General features: G+C 49.3%; 1 protein-coding gene across 2 annotated transcripts in view; it reads right to left on the bottom strand.

The window, feature by feature from the left end:
- The window catches only part of Col15a1 (collagen type XV alpha 1 chain), a 185,439-nt gene that overhangs the window by 88,799 nt on the left and 84,812 nt on the right, over window positions 1–11,828 (bottom strand). The window contains exons 1-2 of one of the 2 annotated variants that reach the window (XM_013351949.2): window positions 10,125–10,466; window positions 9,953–10,041 (exon numbers count right to left, since the gene is read on the bottom strand). In XM_013351949.2, coding sequence (XP_013207403.1) covers window positions 9,953–10,041; window positions 10,125–10,135 — 100 coding nt within the window. In that variant the 5' untranslated portion in view covers window positions 10,136–10,466. Of the gene's footprint in view, window positions 1–9,952; window positions 10,042–10,124; window positions 10,467–11,828 lie in introns of those variants that run through there. The other variant, XM_026786561.1, reaches the window with a different exon arrangement.

Genomic DNA, 11,828 nt, shown 5'->3' with positions numbered 1-11,828 from the left:
GAGCAGTGGAGAGTCAGCGGGTGACCGCCCACACTCCAGGGCAGTGGAGAGTCAGCGGGTAGACGGGCCACACTCCAGGGCAGTGGAGAGTCAGCAGATAGACCAACCACACTCTAGAGCAGTGGAGAGTCAGCGGATAGACCAACCACACTTCAATCCAGCGGAGAGTCAGCGGGTAGACGGGCCACACTCCAGGGCCGATCCCATGCCTGGGAGTAGTTGGTCAACACAAAGCAAACTATGCTGGGGGCGGAGAAGCAGGAGGTGCTAACAACATCATAAGGTGCTAGAATTGTGTTGTTTTGTTGATTTTTTTTTGTCTTTTTGGTTTTGTTTGTTCTGACTTTCACTTGTTTCATTCTTGGTTTTGGTTTTCCTGAAGAGAAAGGTGAGGGACATAAAGTTGGGTGTCCCAGAGTTGTGGAGGGTCTGGGAGGAGTTGGGGAGAAAGTGACTCAAATATATTATATGAAAATATTGAATAAAAATGCATAGAAGGCACCCATGACTGTCAGTACCCAGGTCCATGGCAAACTCTCTAAATCCCAGGACAGTAACGGAGGAGCCAGGATGCCCTCCTATACACGTGGCTTGCACCAGGAACCCGCAGCTAGCTGAGCTGGTCACTGCACCTATCTAGGCTGGACAAAGGGGCAGAGCCAAGCAGCCACAACCCTGTGTGACCGAGGGTGGAAAAGCAGAGGACACGGACAGAATAAGTTGCTTAGTCATCAGCTGGACCTCAGCACCTCTGCCCCAGCGGATGGAACCGTGACAGTTTCCATAGACACTGTAAACACAGAAAATGTTTACAGCATGGAAAGCAAACATAGACTGCTCTTCAGAAAGCATCTTGTTTAGCCCTCACTGGTCTCAGACTAACTGGGAAGCTCCAGCTGACCTTGAACTCCTGTTGAGTACACCACCGTGTGGTTTATGCAGGGCTGGGGATCGAACCAGGGTTCTGTGCAAGCCAGGTAAAGCCCTCTGATGCTGTGCTACATTCCCAGCCGGCAACCACATGCTCTTCCTGATGTATCTATGTTGTAAGCCCTGCTCTGACCCCCTTCCCACCTCCTGCAACCAGAATGGATGACGGAGTAGCCTGCAGCACACAGATGGTCATGTCAAAGGGCCTACCGTGCTGGGTTTTCTCTGAGGTCACCTCAGCCCCAGGCTTTAAAGATTCTTTAATGAATTCAAGAGCTCCCTGTATCCTTTGGGTGTCACGGCATATGCTGAGGAAAGACAGGTAAATAAGACAAAGGTCCTGTCTCCAAGGGACCCACAGTCAGGAGGGAGGGGTTAATGAGACATTGCACTTCACCGTCACTGACTGACTCCTACCTAACTCATCTCTAAACCCATCCCAATCTATGAATCAGAAAGACTGAAACATCTCACTCAAAGGAAGGCAGCAGAGCTATGATTTGAATCCAGAACCTTGAAGACCAGAGGCAAGAACCACATCCTAAATCTCTCCCTGGGAACCAGCTCTGCCATCTGAGTTGTGGTCAAATAAAGACTCTCTCAGAGACTTAGGACCATCACCTCCTAAAGGAAACTGTGGAACTGGAGGGTTTTCGTGCCTGCTTTGTTGCTGATTTGAGACAGGCTCACACTACACAGCCTAGGCTGGTCTCGAACTTCTGGCAGTTCTCCTGCCTCAGCCTAATAAGTGCAGGGATCACAGGTGTGAGCTATCATGTCCAGCTTAGACTGGTTGTTCATAATGCTGCTGCTTCTTTGCATTGATTGGACCAGTTATCATTAAAACCCACTGGTGGCTGGCCCGGGGGTTTCCAGGGGCCATGGACACCAAGCTTGTGACCTGCACGTCCACATTCTAACTTTCTGAAAAACCCTTCTAGCATTTACCACAAGGCCTGAAAAATGGTTGAATGAACACAAGAGAGGAGACCCCATCTCTGTTTGGCTAAGCCAGGAACATGAAGAAGCAACGCACACCCTGGCCTTTGGCTGTTGTCGTTTCTTGAAGAGGCAGCAGTCCGGGTCAAAGACAGGAGGCAGAGGCTTTCTCATTGGCTGTGTCCTGACTGGTGAATTACCATGACCTGGCCAAAGACTGCAACAAAACCTCCACTGATTTGTTCTAGGAATTTGTGGTCACTAATAATCACAGAGTCATCAAACAGAGATGCCATTGTAGTCTTCACAGTAGGATTTAGATCGAGCCAGCAGCAGCAGCAGCAGCTAGAAGCCCACATATGAATGAGCTTAATTGGGTATCTGCACTATGAAATGCTAGTTTAGGTACATAGAATATTAGAGAATGTTTAATGCTCTTGAGGAAACGTCTACAAGATTACTAAGGGAAGAAAGCACTCATCAATGATCTAGCCACGTTCTAACATATATGCATATTTACATGTGGAAAACATGGGTGAGAGCCCCCCCAAATGTGAGCAGGCTTTTTCACTGCTGAGTATGGATAACATGTGATCTTTACTTTTTTGAAAAAATTTTCTTCTTTTTCCCCAGGTTTTTATAATACTATGCATTACTTTCATCACTTTTTTATGGTATTTTTTTTTAAATCTTCTCTTTTAAAGGCTGACTATTGGATGTGGTAGTATGTCCAATTCATGGGCAGGGGAGGTGGGGACAGGAAGATCCCTGGGACTCAATGCCCAGCTAGCATAGTCTACTTGGTGACTTTTAGGCCAATGAGATATGGTGTCTCTAAAAGAACAATTATAAGAAACATGAATGGTATCTGGGGATGCCACTCAAGTTTGCCCTTTGGTCTCCATTTGCATGCACACTCACACATACACTTACACACACACACACACAGTTTATGTCCCTCTTTTTCCCCCATTTCTAGTGGAAATGGAAGTCCCTATTTTGATAGTGCACAAGCTTTCTGTCTCTCTATGGGGACACTCGTAACAAGCCCCAAGCACACAATTCACCTGCTATACTCAAGCCTCCACTACCAGCTCCTGAGTCTCTCCCAGGATGGGGAGTCGTATGCAGCTCTCTAGCCCCTGCCTCCACTCCAGAGAACCCTTTAGAGAACAGGACCACCAGGAAACATGGGAATAAGACAGACATCTCTAAGAGCAATCACGAGAGAAGGACAGATCACTTGAAGATATTGTTGGTAGATCCTTTGGGAAGGAAGTTAGTTTAAAGAGACTTTGGTTGAGAGCCTTTTCAGCTGGACTTATTTGAGGCCCTCATCAATAGGAAGGGCAACTCTTACAGAGGCTGCTACCTGCAAGCCATACTTCAGGCAAGCTTCTCAAACCCAGGAAGGGGCTCCCTAAATCCTAAACCTAGAATCCTGGTCACTTAAGAACAGTGTCTTCAAAACAGATTCCTTCTGTCCCCGTGTCACCATGGATACAAACAGATTGACCTGGATTCTGACGGATTAAGTTGAGTCTGTTGTGTCGGACTGGGATGAGTTAGTTCACCTGGGCTGTTCTGAGCCGAACACAGTTGAGTTGGGTTGAGCTAAATTGAGTTAGGTTGAACTGGACTAACTAGATTGTGTCAAATGGAGCTGAGAAGACTCAGACTGGATTTGGATGGAATGATCGTGTTGGCCTGAGTTAGGTTAAATTCAATTTGGTTGGGTTGGTTTGGGTTGGGCTGAGTTGGGACCAGTTGTGCCAAGATGGTTAAACTGGATTAAGGAACTGATAAGTTTTGTAGGATTGGGTTGGGTTGGATTGAGTTGAGTAGAATTGTGTTCTGATGGAGATGGAGTGTGGGCTGCACGCACTGAATTGCACTGGCCCAGTTAACTCCTTATACGCTGCTCAGAACTTTCTTCTAGGTTCTACTCTTACTCTAGACAGCTTGGCCTTTCATTGGTGGGGAGTAGCAGCTGGTCATCCAGCAAACCCCACTCCTCTGAAGACCTCTGTCAGCATCTCAGCTTTCCTGGGCTCTGCAGAGGGCAGCAGTTCTCACCCCACAGTCCGGTGTTCTGACTACAGAGCCTTGTGTGTTTATCCCTTCTCCTCCGTCATTCACATCTTTCACTGAGTTGTGCAAGGTTGGCTCCTTTTGCCCTTCCTCCCTTAGCCACACAAGGGCACTCCAGGGGTTCAATCACATCCTGAGGCAATTATTTAACAACCGACCTACTAAAAATTCAAGACTTGGACCATTGAGATGTTTCAGTGGGTAAAAGTGCCTGCTCCCAAGGCCTATGGCCTGAGTTCCCCAGGATCCACACAATGGAAGGAGAAACAACTCAAGGGAGCTGTGTTTTGACCTCCACATGTGCGCTGTGGTGTATGTGCAGGCACACAATAAATAAATAAATATATATATAAATAAATAAATACATTTTTTTTAGGCAAAGAATTCATGGTTTAGTGAAGGCGGCATGAAGGTGATGTCCCTCATCTGACTTTAAAACAACAATCATCAAAACTTTGTGGATTTAAGCACACACAAAGTCATACACACACAGGCAGCACAGATACATTCTTGAATGAAATTAATCAGTACTATAGAGATTAAAGAGTTAAATTTGTGTGATTAAATGAGAAATTGTACAAAGAAGCACAGTGAGGGCAACCGCTGGCACTTAGTAACTCGGGGACTCCTGGCTCCCACCTGGAATAGAGCTAACTTCAGCTCATGCCTTCACCTTTGGTCCATTTCAAATGGATCAGCTGTAGCCATCAACGATAAACTCAGAAGCTTAACTAGAAGAGGAAAGATGATATCCCACCCTTGACTACATCAGAAACAAGAGAACAGATGAGCCAGCAAACAAACAGGTCATCTAGCTCATGCAATCATAAATAATAAAGATCAGGGTATCTTAACTGAATCCCAGGCCACCTAGTTATGAAGTTGTGGAAGGAAACGGAGCCCCTTAATGTTCTCTGAATTCTCAGCCAGTCACTCTGAAGTTGGCAGAGCTGTGGAAGGTTTGGTTTGGCTTATGTACCATGGAGAATAGATGAAAAGGCAGATTAGACATTCTCACTCCTGCCTCGATTTATTAAAAAGCCTCACTGAGTGTCCACTTATGTCAGACCCTGTCTGAGATTCTGGGATTCAGAGTTGGACAAGGCCCAGGCCTGTGTCATGGTTCCTCCTGCAGTGGAGGATGTAGGAGTTGTCAGTGGTCACCATGCAGTATGGGTTCCCTGTCACTGAGAGGCACCCAAGATGCTTGGGAGGAGAGGCTGAATTCCCTGGGCAGAATCCTAAGGGAATATGAGAGCACCAGAAAAAGTAGAACAGAAGTATGTTTGAAAAGAGATTGCCTAGCAAGGTCGGGAGGATCCCTGGGGCTTGCTGGCCAGCGAGTCTGGCCTAACCTGTGAACTCATATTTCAAATATGAACCCCACCTCCATATTTTAAAGTGATGAGCTCCTCATCAGTTTTTAAAAGTCAGTCAGGATATCCAAACAGTTCATAGACATACAAAAGTTTGATCAACTCTACTGGGGAGATGGCTCCACGGATGAAGTATCTGCCACAGATCATAAGGACCTGAGCTCCATCCCCAGCATCCATGATTAAAAACTGAGCACAGTGTGCATTTGTAACACCAGTACTGGGGAGGTGGAGGCAGGAAGATCCCTAGGGATAGCTGGACATACAGTATACATCAGTAAGTGAGCAGTGCTGCGAGAGACCTTGTCTTCCAAAACAATGTGATGGCTTCAGAGGAACAGCCAAGGTTGCCCTCAGCACCCACAGTCACAGGCAGGGAGAGAGACACACACGTACTCACATGTAGAGAAATAGGAATTAAGGCTTCCTTAAGATTCTAACTGCACCTGTTAGAAGTGTTGTCAGTAAATGCAGCCATGAGGCTGGATGCTGGCCGGCGGATGAGGACAGGGGCTCTACTTCCCGATGCATATGTGTCTTGGGTACAAACAAACACAGAAGAAGGCACGGCAGCAGTACCTGCTCATCTGAAGACTGTGCACTCCTGTGACCCGACACCACACCGAGGGAAACTAGAGGAAATGCATACACGTGTATCCTCAGATACACATAAGGACAGTCGCACCACACTGGCAGATTCCACGGGTCCATGACAGCCCACATGCTGTTGGGGAAAAGTGGGTAAGTCACAGTAGGTATAGTCGTGGTGTGGACTATTGCACGACAGTGAAAATAAACTATTTGCCTCATGCGTGGATCTCAAAGCCTTAACATTCAAAGAACACAAAACAGAAAAGTACATTTTTTCATGGAAAAGGCTCACAGTCAAGGAAGACAGAGTCCAGGATGGAAGGTGTGTTTACATCAAGTTCTGTTTTTAAGTGAACAGAAGCGACAACTATAAAAGTTCAGGTGGCAATCACCCCTGAAAGGTGGGGAGCTCCTACCCCCTACCAGAGCAGAGCAATGGCCTGGGTGTTCTCTTCCCTTCTGGCTTGTACTTTGGGGAAGCACAAGCCTGGCAGCACCGTTCCTGCTCCAGCAATGGTCCTCACCCTCCGAAACAGCAGCCCTTCCGATCAAGCTAGCTTCATTAGGAGAGGAACCCCACAGGGCAACCCTGCAGACTAGCCCTGACCCTCAGAGACACAAGGGGCCATGATGGTGAAGCTTCAGGGATGTAGGAGGGAAAGGGTGACTGCCCTCAGGATGAAGTAGATGTGGGATGAGGAGCGGCCTTTCTTTCTGACTGTAAATTCAGAATCCCTTGGGAGAGATCTGGATCTGGCTCTTTTGTATCCCCAGTCTGCAGAAGGCCCGACTGACTCCGCATTTAATCCATTTGCTGAACCTACGTTAGTCTTAATCTGGGTAAATGCCATCTTGTTTCCTATTATTCAAAGCTAGAAATGCAAGGCTGAGCAAATCTTGCCATCCCATTTCTTAGATGGGAAAATTGAGGCTCAGAAGGAGAAGTTTACAGATGAAACCTGGGTTTTCCAATGCTCAAAAATGGATGCAGGAGGGGCAAGGAGGAAGTTTACAAAGATCTACATTTTAATAAACCCACTGTCCGCAGATTACCATACATCTGGGCTCCATTCCTCAGGAGCTCTGCCTATGGTGACATCCAGGGACAGCACAGACAACAGAGCTTGAGACCCGGAGAAGAAGCCTGGACTCAGAACAACCTTCAGGGGGCAGCAGTCCTCAACAGGGCTGGCAGTCTGTAAATGGCCAGCCAGGTGCAGACTCTCCGCAGGCTTGCTGGGAACCAGACCATAGGTCTCAGCTGAGTCTAGAGGCCTGCAAAGTGCAGTCTTTTGCTTTTCTTGAGCAAAGAAAAGACTTCAGCTTTGTTGAGGTCTAGTGTGCAGCTCGTGCTGAAGGCAGCCAGGTCAGCTACTACGTCTACGTGATAGCACAGCCACCACCACAGTCCAGCCTTGTGTCATTCCATACAAAGTCCCCAACTGTCCGTGTTAGTCGCCCCTGCTTCTTTCCCTAGGACTAAGCCACCATGGATGCCCTCCAGCTCTGTAGTTTTTCCTTTTTAGAAATTCTGTTTGAATGGGCTCTGAGAACCTGCAGGCTTTTATCTGGCCACATGTTGTAGCATGGATCTGTGCTTCCTCCCTTTTCGTTGCTGAATAGTATCCCATTGAAAGGACATACCATAATTTATTTATTTAACAGTCAATGAGAAAGTTTGTTTCTACACTTTGCCACTGTGTATAATGCTGTTATAAATGGTTACATAAAAGCTTTTGAGCGGGAGTATGGTTTTCCTTCTCTTGAGTAGCCATTTAACCAGAAGACTCACTGGGTAGTGGTGTAGTCAATATTGAGTGCTTAAGAAGCCACCTAACTATTGGCAACATGAAAAAACTTAAACATTTAGCTTAGTGGTCAAGAGCATAAATTCTTCCAGCTGTACTTCTGCCAATGCAGGTCGTGTGCTCTTGGGCAAATGACTTTGCCTCAGTATCCTCGTCTGTGAAACTGCCTCTGTGGAGCTGGTGTGAGCTCTTTCGACTCCTATAAAACGGTAAAGTCTTGCGGCTGGTTGAAAAATAGTTTATCAGTGTAGCCCAGGCCAGTCTTGAAGTTATGATCCTCCTGCCTTAGCATTCCAAGTGCTGGGATTACAACTTTTTTCTTTTTCTTTCCTTTCCTTTCCTATTTTATTCTTTTCTTTTCCTAATAGCCAGTTGAGCAGTAGCCCTGAGGAAAGAATCTCTCCCATAGACTTGCAGGTTATCACAGATCTATCTTGGAACAACCGAGTGTCTTTAGGCAAACTGCCTGCCTCTCTGGGCTTTCAGATGGAGATGACCCTCCAGAACAACAGGCTACAGGAGCTTTGGGAATGCACTGGGCTCCTGTCATGAGTAGGACACGCCCACTACACCATTCACAGGAGAATGGGGGACCTTACGGCCATCTCTGGGAGACTCCTTTGATCATTGACAACAAAGTCTCTGGAGTGAGGGTACCCGAGTCAAATCCTACCCCAGACACTTGGAAAACTGACTTGGATTCAGAGTTCTCGGAATAGGAGAGCTAAGGTCCTCAATCCCCAGCCCCTGGAATAATGACTGAGAAGGGAGGCTGTTCACACCTCATCTGACACACCACTGGATGAGAGCTAGCCATGTAAGCTGCATACAAGTTCTACAGAGCTCAGGGCCCCCAGAGTCCTCTTCAGATCCCAAAGGGGCACTGAATGCTGTCAGCTGCCCTCTGCAGTTGACTTGGCAAAGCTCTATATCATATGGGAAATTGCAAGGTTTCCACATTGGTCATCTTGAGAGAAGCCAGAACTCTGCTCCAACTGCCCTTTGATCTGCAAGAAATGCCAGGCTGGACGCCCTGGCAGGAAGAGCTATTATTGCATCTGCGTCTTACTCCCTCACAGACCACAGGCCGGGTGGTACCAGGCTTCTTCAAGTACCTAAGGAGTTAAACAAAGCCACCAATCCTAGCCCAACTTCCATCAGAGGACCATGACACACTCCCAAGCCTTCTTCATTTATTCATCTGGGCTATGTGCTAATCCTCTAAGGGCTGAGAGGCTGCTGTTCCAAAAGCCTGGTTTTGCTGAGCGCATGGCGCAAAGACGGAACAGGGACCGGAACCTGCCCAAGGTTTGAGTTCTGGTTTTCAGAGCTGCCTGCATTTCCTATGTCTCCCCACTGCAGCTGAGGTACTTCCCAACACAAAAGTTCCTGCGAAGAGGAAGATATCTTCTACTCTTATTTTCTGACTGCTCAGTACCCAGAAGCATGGAAAGAACTCTTCCCCCCCCCCCATCTGTCCGTTAGACTTCACAGAATCCCTGGGAAGTAGTAAGTGGGTCTAGTTTATCCTTTTCAGATGAAGAAACTGAGGCATGTAGATAAGAAAAGTATTGCCCATGGTCACCCAACAGAGGCGAGATTCATATCCAGGCAGCCAGACTTTAACCCAAATCCACTTTAATTCGACAGTTTCTGAGTCCTGGTTTGGGGGTGGGGTGAGTCACAGAGAACAGAAGGAAGGGTCACTTGACCAGGCTTAGTCCATCACTCACCGCGCCTCTGACCCTCAGGGATAGGGAAGGTGGAGGGGGGGGGACCTCTGGTAACCCGCTGAACCAAGCGCACGTGCCACTCTGTTCCGTTATGTTAGGAGAGACCAGGGCGCCAAGGTGTCCCTGCTGGTGACTGTGCTTTCTATAGACCTAATGGACTTCGGGTCTGCTCAACCCGATCCCGGCGCGCCAGGAACTCGGCGCGGATGCACAACACTGTTGGTGACCCTGTCCTTTCTGGCAGTGTGGTGTCACTGTGCAGCCAAAACCCCTCTCTGCCCTCACTGGGAAGCCGCGTCCAGCTCAGACACTCTGCGTGCCCTGGCTGAAGCGATCTCCCCAGCGCCTAGAAACCACGGTACCCGGGAGGACCCGGGACAGAAGAGCCAGCACAGCGCCCTGCGCCGAGCAAGCACTCCCTTTTATGTCCAGGAATGAGGCGCTACAGCACCCGGGCGCGCAACCGGCGGCTGCGGTGTCTTACCTGTCGCGGCGCGCGTCTGCAGGACGACGGAGAGCAGCGCTGAGATGATGGAGAGCAGCCACCGCGGGCGCCGGTTCTGCGCGGTCCTCCTGAAAGAAGCGGTGGCAGAGAAGGTGAGGAGGCGGCGGGGCGGCAGAGGCCAGGGTGCCGGGGCTCGGGGCGCGGGTCCTACCTGGGTACCATGGTGCAGTCGCCCGACCCCAGCTCCGCTTCGCACGCGGAACAAAGGCGGCGCTCGGTGGCGACGGCGGGATCCCGGCTGCGGCCCGCGCCTGACTCACCCACTCACTGAAACCCGACTCCGCCGCGCCCTGCGCTCCCCCACGCGCGGTGCCCCACCTCGCTGCTGGTCCCGGCCGAGCCTCCCCACGCCCCCTTCTTCCCGCCACCCCAGGGTCTTATGTAACTCGCAAAGAAAGCCCTGCGTGCCGACACAGCGCCCCACAAGCCAGGTCGACTGGAATCGCTGAGGTTTCCTTACATGACGGACCAGTCTATTAAGGCTCAGAGAAGCCTTGCAGTGTCCCGAAGCCACACAACTAAAGTGTTTCCCGGCTGCTGTGCCACGCCCAGCACTCCAGCCAGGGTCCCGCTTGCATGCCCCAGAGTAGCTGCAGTGGGGACAGAAGTCATTTGCACAGAGGTAGGACTTTGAAGGTCACGTTTGTGTACCCTGAACATTTTGGAATCCCAAACCCTTGATCAAGGGGCGCAGCCCTCAGAAACCTGATCTAGCCTCCTCCCGCCTGTCCCCCAAGTTAATGATGGAGGAACTGAGGTCAGGAGAAGCAAAACGATTTACCAAGATACCCACCCAGTGAGCGACACAGGGCTGGAGACCCAATATAGGAGGAAAGGGCAAAGTCTCAGCGTTCACTAGGGCAGGTAGGGTCAGGTGTGTTACCTGCCTCCTGGGGAGACAATAGACCACTTAACCAACAAGGAACGCAGAGGCGGGAATCGGGGCTCAGTTCTTGGACACATTCTCCCCAGGAATCCTTGCAGTTACTAGTGCACTGCATGAAAAGGGGGGTGAGGACTCGTCCCTGCTCAGGCCAGGAAGAGTCTAGACATTAGTAAGGTACAACTGAATTCTCAGAGTGGCTGGCGCAGGACAGTGAACAATAGTGTGTCTACCCTGCTGTTGACACTACCCTGATCATATCCTCAGATGACAAGGGTCAACATAGGCAGGACCATAGGCTCTTAAGGAACTAGGGCACAAGGAACCAAAGTGACCCCAGAGCTAGGAGGGCTCCGAGGAACTAACAAGGAAGATACGGCGTTTTAAGGACACTGTCCAGTTTAGATGGCTTTAACAACATCCGTTCACACTGTCTACGGATGTGAACCCTCTCCCCTCACCCACTGCAGCTTTCTGGGATGGGCATAACTGTTGTGACAAACCGCTAACCACAGGGAATGGCTTTCTCAGGTCTGTATTTCTTGCAAAAATGCATCAGTGTGTTCTGGAACTGACTTCCTGAATAGACCTTACCTGAGAAGACAGCAGCACATATGGCTGTTCTGTTTGCTAGTTAGGGCCAGGAGCTAGAAACTGGTGCCCTGGGCTCCATGTGGCCCACAGATTAGTTTGGATTGGTTTGCTGGGCAATAGCTTCCAAATTAAAGGGTTAATAATAACAATATTTTATAATTATGAAATGTCCATTAAGATCCGGATGGCCTGGCTGGAGGGTTGGCTCAGAGGTTAAGAGAGTATGCTTCTCTTGAAGAGGACCCAAGTTCCGGGCACCCACACAGAGTAGCCCACAACGGCCTGTAACTCTCTCGGGACCTATTACCTCCTCTACCCTCTGTGGGCACCTCTGCGCACACACACACACACACACACACACACACACACACACACACA

Source organism: Microtus ochrogaster, linkage group LG5 (genome assembly GCF_000317375.1).
Source record: "Microtus ochrogaster isolate Prairie Vole_2 linkage group LG5, MicOch1.0, whole genome shotgun sequence".
Classification (NCBI taxonomy): domain Eukaryota; kingdom Metazoa; phylum Chordata; class Mammalia; order Rodentia; family Cricetidae; genus Microtus; species Microtus ochrogaster.
The sequence above is the reverse complement of the archived record's forward strand: the minus strand, read 5'-3'. Positions and strand labels throughout refer to the sequence as shown.